This window comes from Genypterus blacodes, unplaced genomic scaffold (assembly GCF_046128005.1).
Source record: "Genypterus blacodes isolate CSIRO-AG114 ecotype Tasmania unplaced genomic scaffold, CSIRO-AGI_Gbla_v1 ptg000048l_1, whole genome shotgun sequence".
Classification (NCBI taxonomy): Eukaryota; Metazoa; Chordata; class Actinopteri; order Ophidiiformes; family Ophidiidae; genus Genypterus; species Genypterus blacodes.
The window spans coordinates 3367682-3387825 of NW_027466861.1; the positions used below are offsets into that span (position 1 = coordinate 3367682).

General features: G+C 44.4%; 3 protein-coding genes and 1 long non-coding RNA gene across 6 annotated transcripts; 2 read left to right on the top strand and 2 right to left on the bottom strand.

Annotated features, from left to right (window-relative positions):
* The first annotated feature begins 2273 nt into the window (after window positions 1-2273).
* On the top strand, window positions 2274-9277 carry ptpn2b (protein tyrosine phosphatase non-receptor type 2b). The gene is made up of 10 exons (XM_076149802.1): window positions 2274-2524; window positions 3050-3140; window positions 3236-3336; window positions 4489-4587; window positions 5186-5323; window positions 5560-5769; window positions 5883-6044; window positions 6397-6587; window positions 6683-6778; window positions 8531-9277. The coding sequence occupies exons 1-10, from the start codon at window positions 2468-2470 to the stop codon at window positions 8550-8552; spliced, it is 1167 nt and encodes a 388-aa protein (XP_076005917.1). The 5' UTR covers window positions 2274-2467; the 3' UTR covers window positions 8553-9277.
* A 561-nt stretch (window positions 9278-9838) lies between these two features.
* psmg2 (proteasome (prosome, macropain) assembly chaperone 2) lies at window positions 9839-11895 on the bottom strand. Its single transcript, XM_076149806.1, has 7 exons — window positions 11705-11895; window positions 11409-11580; window positions 11250-11308; window positions 10916-11034; window positions 10643-10822; window positions 10428-10548; window positions 9839-10266 (listed from the first exon to the last, which is right to left on the bottom strand). Exons 1-7 carry the CDS (start codon window positions 11759-11761, stop codon window positions 10186-10188), a joined length of 789 nt encoding a protein of 262 aa, XP_076005921.1. The 5' UTR covers window positions 11762-11895; the 3' UTR covers window positions 9839-10185.
* A 684-nt stretch (window positions 11896-12579) lies between these two features.
* On the bottom strand, window positions 12580-15402 carry LOC143000475 (putative 2-ketogluconate reductase). Of its 3 annotated transcripts, XM_076149803.1 has the most exons (7): window positions 15318-15397; window positions 14974-15091; window positions 13713-14091; window positions 13453-13624; window positions 13185-13363; window positions 13005-13101; window positions 12580-12863 (listed from the first exon to the last, which is right to left on the bottom strand). In XM_076149803.1, exons 1-7 carry the CDS (start codon window positions 15365-15367, stop codon window positions 12707-12709), a joined length of 1152 nt encoding a protein of 383 aa, XP_076005918.1. In that variant the 5' UTR covers window positions 15368-15397; the 3' UTR covers window positions 12580-12706. The 3 variants fall into 3 exon arrangements, with proteins under 3 accessions (XP_076005918.1, XP_076005920.1, XP_076005919.1); XM_076149805.1 differs by lacking the exon at window positions 14974-15091 and having other exon boundaries at window positions 15318-15402; XM_076149804.1 differs by lacking the exons at window positions 14974-15091; window positions 15318-15397 and adding an exon at window positions 14408-14515.
* On the top strand, window positions 14596-18335 carry LOC143000477 (uncharacterized). Its single transcript, XR_012963626.1, has 3 exons — window positions 14596-14906; window positions 15028-15094; window positions 16190-18335. It is a non-coding gene; the product is annotated as an uncharacterized LOC143000477 (long non-coding RNA).
* Window positions 18336-20144: the final 1809 nt, after the last annotated feature.

Below are 20144 nucleotides of genomic sequence, written 5' to 3' on the forward strand. Positions count from 1 at the left end.
TTTTCATTGGTTTAAATATTATGGAGCAAAACCTGAATTGTTTATTTAGAGTTGGATTTTTCTTACTTACTTACTTACTCACACACCTCCATTTGTTTTCTATGTGTTATGAATGGTACTCATACTAATCAGCTGAGCATTGAAATAACTATTGGTGACTTGAGCTGATTTGTGTTATGCTTTGTATACGACTTTGTTTGTTTTCGAATGAACATTTTATGCTTTTATTTTTAAGGCAACTCAATCGGAACATCTATTTCTGATTGTCGCACTTCTTGTAACATGTATTTGTCAGTGGAAATACTGCCACCTGCTGGTAATAGATGATCAGTGTTTCCATTTACACTTGGCGTGATATGTATTGTTTTCGTTATCGGTTTCTAATTCATACAGCCTGAGTACATAAACAGGCAAAATTCAAACAGTCACGTTGTTTACTGTATGTAAGCGGTCAGTTTTCATTACTACCATTTCTTCATAAACACATAAACCCTAATGTTCTCAATGTACCCATCAGAATTTGACAGAATCATAGTTACTTTCAATACTAAATGAATTTTCCACACTGTTTGACAGAAATACATACATACTGTACATGTGTATATTCTGTGAGTTTCTTTTCCAATGATCCACTGAAATGAAATACTATTACTGTAAACTGAGTGTCAGTTTTACAGCCATGGTGTGACATAACATGGAATATTCCTGATGTCTTGTGCGTCATTTCATAACATTACCATGTAACTCAGCAGGACCTATTTGGCATTCTGCAAATCTAGCTCTAAATTACACGTATTATATACACAATTATATATTTTAATTGTAGATCCAGAAACGGGATCTGCGTTGGTGAACAGGATTTATTGTATGCTTATTAGAAGAGCAGCTTTTTACAGACATGCACGAACCTGCCTGCAATTTAAACAAGCTGGCTCTTGCTGTCTCCTCTGCACTCTGTTTCTTAGTAACCTGTCTCAAACAGAGAGGTAAACGCAGGTAGGATAATAGGCCAGTGAAGAGGTGAACACACTGGCTGTGGTATAAAGGCCACATTGTCCCACAGACTGGTTTTAGGTGAATAAGAAAGCTGCTCGGTAATACTAGAAAAGCTCTTGACCCCTTTAATGACCTGCAAACAAGTCTCAAAAGAATCCCATTACTAACGGCACATAATGAGAATAACATCTCCAATCTCAGGATATAGCTTAACCAACTACATGCTACTGTAAAATGACCTAAACTATGATCATCAAAATGGTGACTAATGGCACTAATGGCCAAGCAAGCTCAAACAGCTTGCTTGGTTAATGACCCAAGACAGCACATTACATCATCAGATAGGATTAGACTACATACTGGAATGCACTTCGGGTTTCTTTCACTGATGTAGTAAATTTAACATTTTAAATCACAATGATCAAGTACCGGTTACTGTCATCATGGCGTCTTATACTGAAATATAATAATAATACAGCCTGTACAATCTAACGCAATTACAACAACAACCCTGCTTCTCACACTGCATTATTTAAGCTTGTGAGATTAATTTTTGCTGTAAATTACTACTAAAGGTGTGGATTCAACCTCAGATTTTATTTTATGCTGTAGTTAGGGATGTTGTTCCTTGGCCTTTCAGTTCAGCCCAATTCCACAGGAACACTTACTACATCCTCCAAATTTACGTAGATATTAAATCGACATTTTTTTGACACAGAGGGGCATGAAGCGCATTGTATGGAAAATAATCCCCAAAGAAAATGAATCTAGCAAGGTGTTACTGTTATTATGCATAACACAGGTTTGTTTGGGAATCAACAAGATATGTGCAGTTTTTATCACCGTGTTCTGTCTTTGCACTGTTGAAGTAATAACACAGGCATCCATAGGGGTCCATTCACAGGCCTAACATACATGGTTTGAAACAGCTACAACAATACAAAAGAACAATGTCAGTGGCCTAGTTTAGATGTAAATGAGTTGAAAATCATGAAAAGTTGTAGTGTAACTTTGAGTGAAACCTCATTATTTAAGATACTGTAGCTGTTATAGGGGGACCAACTCTAAAGTAATGCCTGTGGATTTAGAATTGTATGTCCTAAAAACTCTTGTAGGTGAAATAATGTTGCTCTTGTAAGGTAAAATACAGAAAAGGCTGAATAAAGCCTCGTTTGTGGCGCAAATAAACAGTCACCTGTATCTGTGTTTGACATCTCGTTTGTCCAACAACATCTTTGCACGCTTTGACAGCTCCTGAAGGCCCCTTTGGACTGCGCATGCGCACATGGCTCACCTCGGATGTCAACTGCAGTGGGGAGATAACGAAGTATCATCTGTTAGCTCGTTAGCGCAGGGAAGTAAATATCTTTGAGTAAATGCTGCTTTACTATCGAATAAAGTAATGAGTAGAGATTCCGACAGCTAACTACTCTTACTCACACCGCAACCGACTGACACCGCCGCGGATAAAATGGACCAGGAGTTTGAAGACATAGATTCAGAGGGCCGGTGGCAAAAACTGTACCTAGTAAGTACGTTAGCTTAGCATGCGGCTAACACACAGCCGATAGTTACGAAGGGGGCGCGCGCGTATTATTTAGCAGCTAACGGCTCCGGTAGCTAATCAAACACACGTTTTCCCGAAAGAAACGCAGCTCTTCTTTCTTTTCTTTCTTTTCTTTTTGATTTATTATCTATCCCGTTTGTTTGTTACTACTGTTAACACTGTACCGCAAGCCTAGTTAGTGTTTGTGTGGTTTAAAGTCTCTGTGTTAAGCTTAAAGCTTGTCATTGAGCTGACTTTGTTTACTTGGAAGTCCTCGATTCCGGGAAGTGACGAGCGCGAAGAGAGAAGTAGCTTTAAATCTGTAAGCTACCCGGGATGGAGACGCTACATCAGGATGTAATCAGTCTCACGCTCGGTTTTCCCTGTTAGATGTTTATCTCCATGTATGTTGAAACAGGTGCTGGTGGGATTGAACCCCAAAACACTCATGAGTTTAAATGGAAGTATGAACGTTCTTATCTCTTAACATCTCTCAAACCGTTACAGGAAATCAGGAATCAGTCCCACGAGTGCTCCTACAAAGTGGCAAAGTATCCGGAGAACCGCAACCGCAACAGATACAGAGATGTCAGCCCGTGTAAGGGAACACGCCTACGAACAATCAAACTGCTTCTCTTTTAACATTTCACCTGTTTTGCTTGGTTTACCAAATATGTGTTATTTTCTTTTCAGTCGATCACAGTCGGGTGAAGCTGGAGAACACGGAGAACGATTACATCAATGCCAGTCTGGTGGTGATGGAGGAGGCCCAGAGAAGTTACATCCTGACGCAGGCGAGTCTAAGCTTCTCTAGCCCTGTTTGCGGTGATGGTGGATGTCAGATTGTGTCAGATTTATGTAGCAGCCTTATCACAGAGTCTCTTGCCCCCTGTTGACCCCCGGGTTAGTCTGAGCAGCTTCACCCTGATGACTCTGCAGTATTCAGTGTGTTTGCATGTCGTTTACACCTCAGATTCTGGGGCTTCAAGTGGTTCCCCCCCGGTCTGTCTCAGTTCAACCGCACTGTTGGTTTTAGCTCTTGTGACCTTTCAGTCAACTCTCCTTACTGGGCTCCTTATCGGGCTCCCTCCTGGTCTCGCTTGCTCGGATGAAGATAACACCTAGCCTGATGCTCCGCCATTGTGTCAGTGAATATAATGTAGTCAGTAACCGCGTGTGTGTGTGTGTGTGTGTGTGGCAGCTGGTCTGAACAGGTCAGCTTTGTTTTGCAGCCTGTTTAGTTTGTTTGCTTGTGTGGGAGATTGATGAATATTCATGCTAGATTGGTTTCACTAAATACTTTAGTGAAGCTCTTCTTCTTTTATCCGACGTCTGGACTCTCACTTCACGTTGACATGGACCTGTGGGATCTTACAATATTACATTTTATTATTAATTGGTATTTCATAATTATCAGCTTTTTAAATCTAAACCTCCATTATTTAATGAGCTCTTTAAAGTCTCATCACTGAACTAAAACACCTTTTTCCTCTCAGTTCATATAATTTTACATCAAACACAATCTTAAGGACAACAAATGTTGTCATTAGAATGAATGACTTTATAAGAAATCCAACTTGTTTTCTAAATCTGTGTTATGTTGATGACTCAGCAGTATTGAAAGTGCATCTTAGACACCTGAACACGTTTCAGTCGGTCTCAGCTCACCCACACTGTTAGTTTCAGCACTCATGACCTTTAAGTCAACTCCTCTTATCACGCCGCCGCTCGTCTTCCTCTTTTGCTTATCGTATGGATGAAGATTAAACCCTTGCCTGGTGCTCGGGCATTGTGTTCAGTGAATGTTTGTTTCATGAAGGATCCCACATATTTCCATTGTAAACGGCTTCCCACTGTCCTTCCCCTGGAGTCCTCTCGCCCTGCTGCGTGACTAATGAAGGTGTGTTTCTGTTTTCTTGGCGTGTGTGTGTGTTGGTAACCCACAGGGCCCCCTGAGGAACACCTGCAGTCACTTTTGGCTGATGATCTGGGAGCAGAAGACCAAAGCGGTCATCATGCTCAACAGAGTCATAGAGAAAGGCTCGGTAAGGAACAGGCTGGTCCACTGGTCTGGTATGCACACGCACACACACACACACACACACACACACACACACTTACACAAAGGCCATATTGTTCACAGTGACAGACTTTGTTAGTGTTTGCAGCCTTCGTACTAAGAAATCAATTTCAGTCCTGATTCATCTTGACTTTGCTCTGAGCCGAATGTTGATGATGATGACGATGAACGGGAGGAATGTGATGAAGCTACACAGCACAAATATTCCTCTAGTCATCCTGTAATGTACCCATGACACACTCGAGCACACACACACACCCCGAGCAGCTGCGATCACTCCAAACACTGCTGGTGTGGAGATTTAACCCCTGTTTGTTTTCTGGAAAGCAAATACAAAAGACAGCTGGTCTACAGGGATAATTCCCGTTTAAATTCCAGTCTGCTTTCCGATTTCACAGAAGAACTGTTTTCGTTATTACATAACCTAACAATCCTGGCACTAAATCACAAAAGAGCATTTTTAAGTAGCCGATCCATTCCTTTCAACGTGAGGGAATTGAACTACCAACCCCACCTGTTTGTGGTGTCTTGACGTCTCCTGCTCGTCTCCATCTTTGTCTCAGGAGAAGTGTGCTCAGTATTGGCCCACGGCCGAGGAGAGAGAGATGGCCTTCAGGGACACGCGCTTCCTGGTCACGCTGCTGTCTGAAGACGCAAAGTCCTACTACACCACCAGAGTCCTGGAGCTGCAGAATGTCCAGGTAAGGCAGCCGGACAGATACAGACCAGAACCAAGGGGTGGGGTATAAGGACAGAAGGACCACAGTGGACTGGGACATGATGATATTCATTCAGTGTCCTTGTTTGCCTTTCTGCTTGTGAAGACTGCGCCCGTTTTTCACAACCTGCTCGGTTACGTGAAGTGAAACCGAGAATGTGAGACAGTGCAGATAGTTTGTCCTGCTGACGTGTCCTCTGCTTGTCTCCTTTCCTGCAGACGGGGGAGAAGAGGGAGATCTATCACTTTCATTACACCACGTGGCCTGATTTCGGCGTCCCAGAGTCCCCGGCGTCCTTTTTGAACTTCCTTTTCAAGGTGCGGGAGTCGGGGGCACTGGCGCCGGACAACGGGCCGGCTGTGGTCCACTGCAGCGCTGGGATCGGACGCTCGGGGACGTTTTCGCTGGTGGACACCTGTCTGGTCCTGGTAAGCTCCGCTCCTCCTCTGTTATTGGTTCAATTCTATGATGTGGCAGCCTCCAAAGACATTTAATGTGTGAGTGTTACAGCCTAATTTGAATGAATGTCTGACTTCTCCAGATGGATAAGAGGAAAGACCCGTCATCAGTGGACATCAAAAGCATCCTGTTGGACATGAGGAAGTACCGCATGGGTCTGATCCAGACGCCCGACCAGCTGCGCTTCTCCTACATGGCCGTCCTAGAAGGAGCCAAATGCATCATGGGAGACTCGTCTGTACAGGTACCAGAGGGGCCGTCGACACGCAAGAGAGAGAGTGTAATCTTCACTCGAGTGGTTTCGTATGGAAAATGTAAATATTGTTAAGTGCATTTCAGCCAGTAAGCAAACAGAGGCTTTTATGTGTCTGCTCTGTGGTTGAGTCCATTTACTACACAAAAAACATCTTTGGCAACGTAATCGCAGCGTGTTTTATAACCAAACTGAGCGAGCGGCGGCTGTTTTGGCTGGCGATCAAGCAGGCCATTAAACAAGATAGCATCCATTCACAATGCCCGTGTTGTTATAGGGACAGGAAGTACGTCTCTTTTTCCGCAGTCTAATTCCCGCTCTTCACCCCCCCTTGTCTTTGCAGAAGCGGTGGCAGGAGTTGTCCAAGGAGGACCAGGAGCCGGCGTCGGACTCTCCTCCCGCCCCCCAGCCTCAGCCCCGGTGTCCCTCGGAGAGGCACAACGGCAGCCAGGAGGGAGCAGAGTACAGGCAGGACGGCAAACTGCCCAGCCCCTCCCCCTGCAAGGACCAGGAGCTGGACGGTGGCACCACACAGTCAGTCTCACTTCAGTCCAACAACCGATTTAACTCCTCGCTTAACACATACAGTATCTCACCAGTGTGTGTGTGTGTGTCCCTCCACCCTTCAGCAAGCGACGCAGAGAAGACAGCATCTCCAAATCAGGCACGGCTAAGACGCCCCAAAGCAAACCCAGGACGAACGACTCGGAGAGGAAGAGGAAAAGGTGAATGTGCCACCTTCATCACCTCTATGTTAGGAACCAATATGCTACAGTTTGACCTTTAGTTAGTTAGTTGGTGTCACACTGAACAGAATGAACCGATGTCGGTGCAGCTCTTTGTTTACGCTGCTCCAGAAAACGAGCAGGGAGCCTTTAAATTGTGTGTGAAGATCAATCTAGCTGCACACAGCGGAGAGAGACAGCAATATGACACATCAGAGTCACTCGGGCATCATTTCCCCCCTTCTTCTCCTTCCTCCTCGTCCCCCCCCCCCCCCCCCCCCCCCTTTCCTCTCTCCCGACCTTCTGATATTCAGTGCAGAGCTTTTAAAAGTAACTGAGTAAGTGCTCGGCGCCGCTCTGGCCCGACCTGCCGCTCGCTTTTGCGCACAGACTAAATAGCTTTAGCCCGGTCGTTTCCAAGAAGCCCCTCACCCTTTTGTGTGTGTGTGTGACGTGCCCGAGTCGTTCCAGTCAAACAGGGACCGCGCCTGATATCACATCCTCATCTGTTCTTGTGGTTCTTCTCGGACAGCCTGGGCTGCATTTGCTGCACGTGACGAGAGCCGCGGCCCGTCCAGTAGGGGGCGGTGTGTGTGTACCCCACGGCGATAGAGGGAGACGTTTACCCACTGCTTTTAAAGAGATCGACCAATCTTGTATGTTGGGGAGTGTGTGTGTGTGTGTCTGCTGTGTTTTGGCTTCTGTTGGGATTTTGCTCTTGGTGTTGTGATTTGCTTGTGGTTTCCAGTTGCGTTGACGTCGGGCTGCTCTATCGCATGGTGTGTGTGTGTGTGTGTGTGGGTCTAGTGTTTCCATATCTGAGGCTTGTGGTTGTTGAAGCTCTGAAGCCTCAGATTTTAACAGGGAGACTCAAATTAAACTGTCAAAGCGAATGACATGTGAAGGCATCAAACGCTCTTTAATCTGCCTGCCCTGTCTATTTCCATTTAAAGCAGAAATATGTATTTATTTCGAGACACTTTGAAATGTCTGCTGGTGGGTTTGTAGGTTCGGCATCCGGGAGAGAGAAAGCAGAAACCTGGGATTAATATGGGATTTAATCTGCGAGGCAGTAAACGAGTCTGACCTTCACACAGTCTTACTGCAGGACTCAACGTGTCTGCTTGTGTTCAGGTTCTTTACATTTCCCTAGAATGTTGCTCCGAATTAACTGGTGGGTTTAAAATTCCGCCTCAGCCGTGTTGTTGCCTTCTTCTGGTTTGACTCGAGCTGAGAAATGGCCGTTTAACACTTCGTTTGTCTTCATCTCGGCTCTCTAAACCTCCACACTCATCCTTTAAAACCCTCAGGTTCTATATCGGTCTTGTATATTTGCGCTGACATGAATAGTTGTGTGCAGCGGGAAACCTCAGGACAAATAAACACTTTGGCGTAAAAGTCTCACTCTGACACGCCGTGTGATCCGCTGACATGTGATCGGAACGCCGCCGCCGTGATCAAATGCTCTGAATTGGCGCAACTAAATGAAAACTCAGCAAAGAGCATGTGATCCCACACTGTGATGCGTTCATGCTCGTGACTCTACTGCTGCTTCTGCTGCTGATAATCAATCGGTTGTTGGTTTGATCAGTCATCCAAGATTCTCCACAGTGCCAGAAGCTTAACAGGACTCTTTTTACAGTTGTCTTTCCACGATTGTCGGAAATTCTGTGGCACCTGAGTTTCTTGGATCGCTTCTCTTCAACCGCTTGTCTTCAACCGCTTGTCTTCAACCTCTTGTCTGGTCCACAGGGCGAAAACCAGCGACAGCTAGCCGCGTCCTCATGCAGCCACACGACGACACCTGGCAGCGGGGCAGCCAACATCGGCAGGGAACTCCAGCTCTCTCTCTCTCTCTCTCACAACCTCAGCCACTCTTCCTCACCTGCAGCTACATTTCAGCCAGCTCTCCTCCTCCTCCCGCTCCTTTCCACAGCTTCTTCTTCTGTCTCTCCGGCTCAGCGGCACGACTCCATGTTACAAACCAGCCAGGCAGCGACGACCACGTGCACCGCCGCTCCTCATCCTCTCTCAACCGTTTACAGCAAACACTTTGACATTCTTTGAGAACGAGAGCACATTTGGAAAAACAACACACACCAGCTCCATAGCGCACACACCCAAACACACACATGCACGCACCCCCAACCACCGGCGAGCCCAAAGCTGCACCATCAGTTACTGCTTTAACATTATCGGCGTCCATTCTGTTCAATAAGCTTCGTTCGCATCCATCAAACCGACCCAAACTGAACATGGCGGCTATGCATTTGCCAATTTGTAACGCTGTTCATATGTGTGTATTTTTAGAAACCTTTTTCAGCCAGAATTAAAAAATGTTCTATTTTTTATAAGAGATTACTTGAAGTTTTCCATGATGATGTTGGCGGGAGACGTGAGAATCAGTGGCGTGTAATGTTTCCATGATGTACATAGTGTTCTTTTTAAAAAGATGTGTAAAAAAAGACATATTTTTGCTTGTACAAAAACCCCAAATAATGACGAAAGTAATGGATTTGAAGACGAAATCCCTGATTTGATGACTTCTTTCGAAATGAATTTGTCTTAAGTTCCCTTTTCTCTTAAGAGTGTAATCTACAAATAAAACTGGTTTTATCTAGTTTACATAATCTGTGTCTGGTTCTTTACCGTAAACATTTAAAAGTCATAGCGTGCAACCTCGAGAATTTTTAGAAACAGCTTTGTCGGGGATTAAATGTTGCTTTCGCTGCCAACAATGTGTTTGACACAGCCAGAGCTGTTTATTTTGGTTATTTTACTCTAAAAGTGACAGCGGGATGTTTCCTCTGCAGAGAAACCACCCAAAACAAAGATGCTGGCAGAGCAGAAAGAGAAGCCACAGGCCGGTCTCAGCGCGTCAGAGAAGCTTCCTGCTCGTCACAGCTGCCTGTAACTCGTGTTTTACGGATGGCATCAAATTGCAGAGGCGGGACTGCCAGGAATACTGTGTGGCACCTGGCCAAGCGCTCTCTTTGGAGCGGGCAGGCGGGGGGCGGCGTCCAGCTAAAACTAACAAAAATTAGGCTTTTATCACACCCATGACATTCACACTGAGCATCTTCTGAAGGCGTTTTTATTGGAAAAAAACATTGACATGTGTGCTCTTTTTTGGTTCAGTTCCTGTATCTTCTGCTGAAACGTCTTGTGGGTATTCTCAAAGAAAAGGAAATGCCAACTGCTTTCCCACGCTGGAAGGTTCTATTGTTTCCTGTGTCTGTGTGTGTGTGTTTGTTTACAACCTTGTTTTATCTGCACTTAAACGCTGTGGGTCATTAAGATGTGTTAGGAGAAGCAGCTTCCATACAGATGTGATTCCAGCTGAGTATTCACGAGAGATTCTGAAAACATAAGGGGAAATGAAAGTAAGAGCTGTGTGTGTGTGTGTGTCAGAACAGTGCAGGAGGGATGCCGCTGCCAAAGAGCAGCGTCCAGGATGTTGGGATCTTCCATCTGCTCGGCCCCTGGCTCTGAAATGAGTCAGACACATACCGATTAGCTATTTAGGGAGTTAAGGAGCTGTAACATTCAGCGAGGCCGGACCGACTTCCCGGATCAAAGTCCACTTTCATTCTGTATAAAACATTAAATATCTCCAGGCCGACCGTCTGGGCAGAGGTCTGTCACTTACAGGCCCATCCAGCAGATGGAGCCAGTCGTCGAGGTGGTTGACCAGGGTGAAGGCGTCCGGAACGTTGTCTCCCTCCGAGCAGAAAAGCAGCAACGCGCCGAGGGAAAGATCCTCTAAACAACTACACACACAAACACACACGCGGGTAAAGGTGGTTGTGTTTACAGTTGGTTTGTCATCAGGGCATGTGGACAGCTGCTCTGGATCCATCTTACCTGTCTGTGTAGAGGTCTTTGGTGATGCCTCCTCCTGGGATCGAGAGTCGCGGCTCTGAGCTGTCGTCTGGGAGTCCTGGAAAGGCAGGGATTCTCTCCATCTCCCTCCAGCCGAGCTCCTTCATGGCATCCCCGCACACCTTCAGCAGGCCCGGGGTCATCAGGTACCTCAAGGGGCCCCTGGCAAACACACACACAGATTTGTAAGCAGAGTTGGCAGTTGAACTGTGAGCACATAGTGATAGAGGTGATGGAGGCTCTGTGGTCTCGTACCCCTGCAGCTGCTGGTCGTCCCTCTGGTAGGCGTGGCTGCTGGATAAGACCACCGTCCTGGAGAAACCGCTGGACTTGATCCAAGACGTGATCAGCTTACAAAACTTTTTAGATCTAGTCTGTAATTTAAATAACAAAACAAAAACCACACGGACCTACGATTACATCATGAAAAAAGTGTCCATACATCCAAAAACAGAAGGACGCTAATGCTACTGACACAAAATCATAAGAAATATAGACCTAAAGTGCAAATATTATACAGTAGATTAACTTAGGAGGTTAAAAAAAGTAAACAAAGTTGTTTTAACATGAATTTTACAAAGATGTTTACCTGGATAACCGGCGACCTGATCTGCAACACCGCCAGCTTCCGGTCTGCAGAAGTGTACACTGCGGAGGAGACACATGTTTTACACATGAGCGTGACATTTACTGTGATTGTGCTCTTCGTGTCATGACGTTCTGGTTCTGGTTCGTGGAGCTCGCGAACCTTCGGCGGCGGTGTGCAGCTCCTCCGCGTCCTTAGCGCCGGCAGCGTACGGGTTGTTCCCGGCCAGGGGGACCAGACAGTCTGTGTGCATGTAGCCCACCCGCGTCATGCCGAGGGTGGACACGACCAGGTCCGCCGCGAGCTGACCCACGTTACCAACAGCAACGGCCGGCTGCGGGATAAAGAAGAGGTAGTAGTAGAAGAAGAAGTAGTAGTAGTAGAAAAAGAAGTAGTGCGTGGAACGTCTCCCTCCCCAGGACCGGACCGAACCGGAGCTCCCCAGGCGCGTTACTCACCATGACGAGGGTGAAGCCCGTAAAGGAGGGCGGAGAGCTCTCTGCGGAGACAAACATGACGACCAGGGACTCGGACAAATATGAATTTAGAAACTTAATTAAGTTTAATTAAGTCGCTTTCACTTCTGTTTGCACGCGCGGACCTTCTGTGCAGCTTCCCGGCAGCGATTGTTGATGACGCGCTAAGCTTTAGTACTTCATAGACATGCCTGACTGAAATATACCTCCGAAGCCCACATTTGGAGAGCAATAGTAGCGTAAGTTGAGTTTATTTATTTTTATTGTCGCTCTTCACCGTCTGCTTTGGACTATTACAAAGGGGTTTAACATTCTTTCTTTAAAACACGGAGCCGCCAACTCTCGTCAGTTTCGCAAAGATCCCCAGCGTCGTAGAGATCTGTAACTCGACAACAGCAGAAGAGCTACAGGAACATAAGTCAAGGGATCAAGTACAAAGCGTTCAATGTGTACATTTACTGAAAATATGAATTCAAATAAAATACTTCAAAGCTTATGAGTTAATAAGACGAATCAAGTCAATGAAGAACTTTTAGCAGGGAACCTGAAAAAAAGGATAATATACAGTAAATCCTTGACTTTGGCAAAACGGCCAATGATAAATTGTCAGTATGAAAATATATTCCTTTTTAAAGTAAGTATTTGAGCGACTATTCAGGCATGTAAAAAAATCGTGAATAGTGTTATGGTCAAAACATTACAGGCAAGGTACTAATGATCAACTTTTATTTGACTGGTGTGCATTTGATTTTACAAATATATTACCATTTCTTGATTAAAAAGGACAAATTTCACATTAAAATTAAATACTATGCTCAGAGCAGAGTGTAAACATCAGGGATTTGCTAATAGGTGCATTAATTTACATAACATCTCATTTTATTAGAATAGAAGACAACATATCCCTCTACAGAAACCTACAGCAGCTGTGCTCCGCAGCAGTTTAGTTTCACAGTTACAGCATTAATATCTATTAGTATTTTCTCATTTGGGTTTGACTTCATTTGGAATAGGCAGGCCGTTTACTGCCGCCAGGGCGTTGTCCACCATCCTTTGACATATCTTGGTTATTGTAGTCATTGTATTTGTCCCAATGTGAGGGGTGATCAGCACATTGGGCAGGCTTAGGAGAGGATGATCCCTGCAAACAGACAGCAGCAGAAGAAGAAGAGCAGTCAGGCGTAAGCAACCAATGTGAGTAAAAACTAACTAAAGTAATTTATTTATTCCTTTTGTGTCTTATTGTGTGGTGGCTGGTGAGTTTTCAACAGCCACCAGCCACCTTGGTAAGGGTTCAGGGTGAGTCACGTCTGTTGCTGCTGCTCGAATCGTTCCGGACTGCAGAGCTTCAACTAAGGCATCCTGGTCCACAACTAAACCTGAGAGGTAAATATTAGAGCAATATTAGGCTCAAGATCAGTTTATAGAATAGCTTAACAGTCTAGGAGGGACATGGACCCACCTCTGCTTATGTTGACCAGTGTTGCTGTGGGTTTCATCATCGACAGCTCTCTGCGACTGATGAGGCCTTTGGTTTCAGGGCTCAGGTTAACAGTCAGCATAACAAAGTCGGACCTCCTCAGCACTTCATCCAGACTCTCACAGTAACTCGCTCCAATGGCCTGCTCATCTTCAGCACTCCTGAACATGATCAGAGAGCAATGGGGAGCATTAACCATCTTAATAATGTTAGTGGTTACACCTTTGATTCAAACATCAGCCCTTTTTACCTTCTGCTCCTATTGTGATACAGGATCTTCATGTCAAACCCTTTACTTCTCTGTGCTAGTTTATAGCCGATGCGTCCCATTCCAATGATTCCTAGAGTGGATCCGGTGACTTCAACTCCCACAGGTAATAGTGATGAAGAGGTGGTCTTAGGGTCCACAGCAAATCGGTGACCTACAAGGAAAAAGGACCAACAAACTGTTTGAATCAACAATGTCTTTATAAAGTCTTGTACTGCTGTTTCACTGACATCTGATCTCACCCTCAAGAATCGTTCGTGCTGATGCCAGAAGCAGAGCCATGCCCATATCGGCAGTGGCATCGCTGACCACCTCTGGCGTGTTGGCCACCTTCACCCCGAGGCCGGTGATATACGGCACGTCCAGGTGGTCGATGCCCACGCCTCCATTAGAGACCACCTTCAATGAGGGGAGCGATCTGAGCAGCGAGGGCTCGGCTGCAGGGCAGGCGTTATAACTGAACATGGCCTGGATGTTTGGGCCATGGAGGAGGGGATTTTGAAGGAACTCTTTGTGGCTGATGAAATTAAAATGTTGCTTTAAAATGGGAACCACTTCTTCAGGCAAACCATCCTCGCCAACTTTGTAGATTAGAGCCCATGGTTTGTCCTTCTCCATCACCTGGAACCATTAAACATTCACTTACTCATTCATTCTCCATAGCTGCACCCGGAAGAAACCAACGCAAACAGGTGGGGTGGGCGTGCTTGGGTAAAATCATGTAAAGTAGCAGATGTTTCTAAATTAATACATCAAGCTTCTCCAAGTTTGCTTTAACGACTCGCTATCACAACTTTGTCCATTTGTTTTCATCTGGACAATTAGTTAACTTTTATGCTAAATTTAGACACTTAGCCTTGTTACTATGTCCATATGTGTGAGTGCGCACGGTGCCTAAGTTATATAAATAAGAGTAAGCATGACAGAAGAAGCTTACAGGACTATCTGGAGCTGTACGCAGTCGCAAAGTGGACGAACTCATGATGCTCCTCAGACCAAACGTTGTTTTCCTGACTGTTTCCGTTCTTGCACTCAGGAAGTAATACGGACATGTAAGGGATTTCAAAATAATCTCGCTAGTTGTCGTTTGAGAATCCTTGTGCCGTTCGTTCTTTTGATAATTTCGAAAATGACTAAACGAGACGTAGTTTTTTCGTCAATCCAAAAATCGGATTTGCAATAAATCGCGAAACGGACTGGAGTCATTATTTGGTATTCTTTGTTTTATTTTGGCATAAACGAAGTTTTGTAACGAGAAGAGACAGGAGATTGACAGAGGGAGAGTCGCCGGTATTGGACTGGAAGAGTGCAGGGGAGGGATCACTGAACTTTAACAATGTGAAAATTCCTAAGAAAACCGTACACGGATTGTTAAGACTTATTATACATGATTTAACTACCGACAGGACTCGAAAGAAGAGGAAGAAGTGACAAAGGTGACACCCCAAGCAAACAGACGTCATTTTACAGGCTGTTATGTAATTATGATGATTATTGCATTACCTGTTTCCCATGCATCTGACATGCACGCCTGTGTGTGTGTGTCGCTCTAAGCAGCATCTTTGCCTTCTCTGAGGCCCATAGGCTCCTCATGCGGTGAATCATGAGGCTTTGCATTTGGCTGGTAAGTCAATTGTAAATATGATCAGTACAGAACTTTGGCACCTTAAAATGAACACTTGCTGAGTTCATTGTTGTTTTTGCTTTTTTGCATCGGGGTTGCAAATTTAAAGATTACACACCTAACACAGAAATCAAGCATATATTTGAGGTAAAATGCAATGATAAATATTCCAAAACATTTCTATTGTAATTGTATTGCTTTAAATGAGTCTCCCCACACTCACCTGGTGCTTGGGGAGCTTTTGACAGCACTGTGCTTTGCCATGAAGAACATGCAGATGGTAGGAGGAGGAGGGAGGACAGAGGAGCTTTGGCAGCTGGACTTTGGCCTGGCTGTCCTGTTACACCCACCACAGGACATTAGCATAAACAATGACCTACAGAGTAAATATTTTACAACGGGGCAACAGCCAGGGCCGTTTGTCAGGGAACCACAATAAAACAAAGAAATCACAAATATACCCATTAGTCCCAGCTAATGGACCGCTGATGCTCTGTAGGGGAACAAATATAAGCTCAGCACTTTAAATATTAAAATACATACTGATGAGCTCAAATGTTTAAACCAAACGTCTTACTTTAACACAACAGGCCTACTGATTATTCCTGCACACCAGTGTGGAATGAGTTGAGGCGTGCTCCTATAGCAAAACTTCACTAACAGGTGCACCTCCCCTTTTCTACTCGACACCCACCATACATTTTGCATTTAACCCTCACTAAGATTAACCTATATCACAAAACTTCCCTCGTTTCTCTCCAAACGCCATGTGAGGATTTGACCACACCACTTGGTTCTTTGTCAGCTCCTGTACAGGGACATAGTATTGTCGAACAAAACTCAAACCACATTTGTCACATTTAACCCACTTTACAATCCCGCAAATGTAGTCAGACAAACATGCACGTCTGACATTTGTGAGGCAAAGGTGAAAGTTCATCAAGTGTACCAGAACTAAATTGCCTGGCAACTGTAGTTAAAGTGTCCTGTAAACTTGGTATTCTTTTAGGACCACCTGACTAAGAGGCCCTCTTCAAACTATACTCCGGATACATCATAACTGGCTTGACGCATGACCATATTGTGATTGTACAGGTATGGAAGCAGCTGGAGGGGGAGGTGGCGCAGAAGTCCAGTGAGCTGGAGCAGCACGTGCAGAGGGTACAGAGCTAGAGGAATGCGGCTCACATGGCAGGATGAAGAGACGGAGCAGCTGGAGACATTTGTGGACGCGTTTTCCTCAAACAGAATTGTGCCACGAATGAATGCAAATGGAGCACCAACAAGGGAAGGTTTACCTTTAAAATGCATTTGAAATTGATCAGTGGTGTTGTGACTCAGATGTTGAAGTCATTGTTCACATCTTCATGCAGCTTTAAGGCCCAGATAACCAGCTTTTAAACATCTAGGAAGATTACATTATACATTAATGTTTGACATTTCTACTTGGTTGAATTACTTCATGAATAACTGCTGTATAGTGAGTCGCACAGCCTATGCTAGAGGTCAAAGGTTACAGGTCGTTGTAGTAAAAACCAGTGCACTCCCACCAGGGTTCGAACCCGGTACTTCCATCCGGGGATGGATGTGTTGCCACATTACACCACAGGAGTTTGAGAGGTTGCTACAGCACCCTGCAGTGAGGAAATCAGTTTGAACTAAAGACTGTTGGGTTGAATAATAATAATACTTTGTCAATGCTAAAGACAAGCCGATTTGCTTGAAATTTTCGAAATATTCCTTTTAAGATTCTTAATTTTGACATTTTAGTATACAAATTAAGTGTTGCAATTTCAATGCCAAAGTCAAGTAAGCATATAACTAATTGTTTGACCAGAGCCCCGTTAGCCAGAACGTCTCCAGGTGAGTCCAGACACTTTACAGCTTTGTAGAGGCTCAGATAACAAAGCTACCCAGCCTCAGACACTGCATCTTGTCTGGACTCAAACCTGGATTCGGCCTGTTTCCACCTCCCACGGCGAGGACGAGGGGTTGGATTTTTGGGAGGCACCTACTCTGCTCTAGCAGTGTTGTACCCTTGTAAAACGCAATTTGAACGCAATTTTTATTTCCTTAAAATGGGAAATTTTTACCCTTGCAAAAACGCAATTTGAACGCAATTTTTATTTCCAGAAAATGGTAAATGTCGAATGCGTCCAGAGGCAAATTTGTCAAGTGAAATTTGTCAAGATGAGATCAGGCACAAAACAAGTTTCATTTCAATAAACAGACATGTACCCAAAGTAACATTGTATGGTTGCAAGTCACAGGAGAATGCACAGTCCCTCCAGAACATGGACACAAAAGACAGTATTGGATTTGAAAGACTCAGGGGGCCCTCGCAAAGTGAGAGCACACAGGCTCGCCAGTATGGAAAACAGCATAAAACATTAAAAATAAAAAAAGTACATACATATAGATACATGTGTACGTGTGCAACATCCGGCCAGAAACCTCTGACATGAACACCAAAGACAGTATTGAATTTGAAAGACTCAGGGGGCCCTCGTAAAGTGAGAGCACACAGGCAACCTGCAAATAAGCCCCAGCAGCGTTTGTTCCTACCTGTTGCAGTCATCTGGTTGTGGGACCAGGAGCATATACTTACCAGTCCCTGTCATCTCGCTGTGGGAAAACAAACCATGAGTTCCAGGTGAACTTTATTGCTGTGGGTTAAACCATGACTGATTGAGGACAGGGGAACATTTCTGATTGTGAAGGCGTTTCGTTTGTTTCTAAAGGTAGGCTCATATTGCCAAACTATGACAAACTACATATGAAATGCTATATAATAATAATATATTTATGTTTGTCTATGGGGGCAAGGTTTATGTTTTTGTGTGAATGTGCTAAGCTTGGTCCACCCGCATAAATCACAGCTTGGTTTAGTCCACACATGCAAATCAGCTGTGACACTCCACCCAGCTGGAGACAATTTGCAATCAACACAAGTGTGCATGCCTTGTTTCACAAAGGGAAGGAATGAACATGATTTCATAAATGTACAAATTAATATTTAGATTAATGGTCTGTTTCACAACGATGATGTAAGACAGCGGGCCACACCCGGCCCACAAAATAGAACCTTATGACCCCCAGTTTATAGCGCGCACGCCACTAATAGTACAAATCCCAATGTGCATTGTAGTAGCTGGCGCGTTGACACTTTATTTGCATTAAAATCTGAGTATAGTTATTACTGAGTTCACATGGCGAATTGCCTCTTTTTCCCCATTCTCCTTCTGTCGTTCTATTCGGCCCTCTTTTTTCTTGTTCTATCATTCTTCCCTTCTCTTCTTACTCATTTCCTAGTTCCGTCATTCTTTCTTTCACTCTTTTTTCTCTTTTTGTCCTTCTTTCGTTCTTTTTGGCCTTCTTTTTTACTCTAACCCTTACCCTAATTTCAGCCTTCACTCTCACCCACATCCACCACAATAGAAGGTGGGGAAAATGTTCCTTCCAAAGCTTTACCAATCTACTCCAAATGGCCCCAAACATGCTCCTGTTTTCATCTATTTCCTATTAAAATACATTAAAACTTCCTTTCAAGCTACACTTTATGAAACAATACTGATTAGGTCAAATGTTAAAATTACATGACTAACTTTAAAATATCAGGAACATCGATCTATTTCGACATTTCAACCCAGTAGGGAAGCAGGTCTGAAGTACACAAAACAATAAATGTCACTAACTTCATTAATTGATGCATCTACTCTTGTTCTGCTTGATGACACCCACCACACATATCTGCCATTTAACCCTACCTTTTATGATAAACCTTCTATTGTTATATTATCACAAAACCCCTCACCTGTTTCTTACCAAACGCCATGTGAGAATTTGGCCACTAGATGGCAGCAACACCTTACTTTTGGAGTAATGTTTACTTGACGCTGGTCCCATATAGGTCTCATAGCTGTTGCTCAGGTCACCACCTATACTCGCAGTCAGCACCATGGCGTGTGTTATGTGCCTTGCTCATAGGCACACAGATGGAAAATTGTTGGAAAAAATATTAGTTAACACAATTAACACATTGACACAAATGGCAGACACCCATCCATTTGGCACGTGTGTGTGCGTGTGTGTGTGTGTGCGTGTGCGTGTGCGTGTGCGTGTGCGTGTGTGTGTGTGTGTGTGTGTGTGTGTTCTAGCAGCGAGTAAGAGCATTGGGGAGGGCCATGTGTGCAAAGCAGCTGTGTATCAGCAGCTTACCTGCTTTCTAATGTTGCATAATCCCACCACTCTTACTTTAAGTATCTGCTCCTTCATCTCTCCACTTGTCTCTCTTTCCTTCTCTCTGTTGTCTCCCTCTGCCACACTTTCGATGCTGTACTCTTCCTCCTCTGCCCTTTACCCACCCTCCCATGCAGTCTTACCTCACTCTTCCTTTGTCTCTCCTCCACGCTTTTATCTTTCCAAATCGAGACGTTGCGCCAACTCAGGATTGCAGCCAAAGCTCCACTTCTGCTTCTGTCTTGGACAGCAGCAGCATTTTGTGATTTGTTCACAAGCTCATCTCTCATTAATAAATGGAAGAACCGTATCATAGGAGAGCAATTGGCAGTTATCTGTGTAAAATCCCTGTCAGAGGACGCCAGTGGTTCGGATTCTGCTTTATTCACTCTTTACAGGGTGTGTAAAAGGGATTCCTACTGTGTTGATACATCTGCTGCCATGGTATCTTCTTTCATATTGCTTTGAAACGAGACCTGACATTTTCTCACTAGATATAATAAACTGTCCAGAACCTCAGCTCCTCTCTCCTGTCACATCGGGAGACAAAATAATGATAGTGATTTATGATATCTTGGAAATGATGCAGAAAAATGCTCAAAGTCAATTAAAAACACTTCAAACTCAAGCCACCTTCACCCTACAGAACATTGGTTTAAATCCTATTAGATGACAGAGATCCAATGATATATTACATATTATATATATATAAATATGACAGAATATTGTACTTTTTGGGGCATTTGTACTTTTTAACACCAGCAGCATATATTTGTAGGTGGGGTTGTGCTGCTAAAATGTATTTTATTTA

Bases quoted from the DNA above. Each gene is read 5' to 3' on its own strand.
- LOC143000475 (XM_076149803.1), bottom strand. From the start codon at position 15,367: ATGTTCTTCATGGCAAAGCACAGTGCTGTCAAAAGCTCCCCAAGCACC. The intron at 14,092-14,973 runs GTAATGCAATAA...TAATGGTTCCAG, and splicing joins GTCAGATGCATGGGAAACAG to GTGATGGAGAAGGACAAACC. The intron at 13,625-13,712 runs GTGAGATCAGAT...TTTTCCTTGTAG, and splicing joins AGCACGAACGATTCTTGAGG to GTCACCGATTTGCTGTGGAC.
- ptpn2b (XM_076149802.1), top strand. From the start codon at position 2,468: ATGGACCAGGAGTTTGAAGACATAGATTCAGAGGGCCGGTGGCAAAAA. The intron at 3,141-3,235 runs GTAAGGGAACAC...TTTTCTTTTCAG, and splicing joins ATACAGAGATGTCAGCCCGT to TCGATCACAGTCGGGTGAAG. The intron at 5,324-5,559 runs GTAAGGCAGCCG...CCTTTCCTGCAG, and splicing joins TGGAGCTGCAGAATGTCCAG to ACGGGGGAGAAGAGGGAGAT.
- psmg2 (XM_076149806.1), bottom strand. From the start codon at position 11,761: ATGTTTGTCTCCGCAGAGAGCTCTCCGCCCTCCTTTACGGGCTTCACC. The intron at 11,309-11,408 runs GTTCGCGAGCTC...TCTCCTCCGCAG, and splicing joins GCTGCACACCGCCGCCGAAG to TGTACACTTCTGCAGACCGG. The intron at 11,035-11,249 runs GTAAACATCTTT...TTTAAATTACAG, and splicing joins TCAGGTCGCCGGTTATCCAG to ACTAGATCTAAAAAGTTTTG.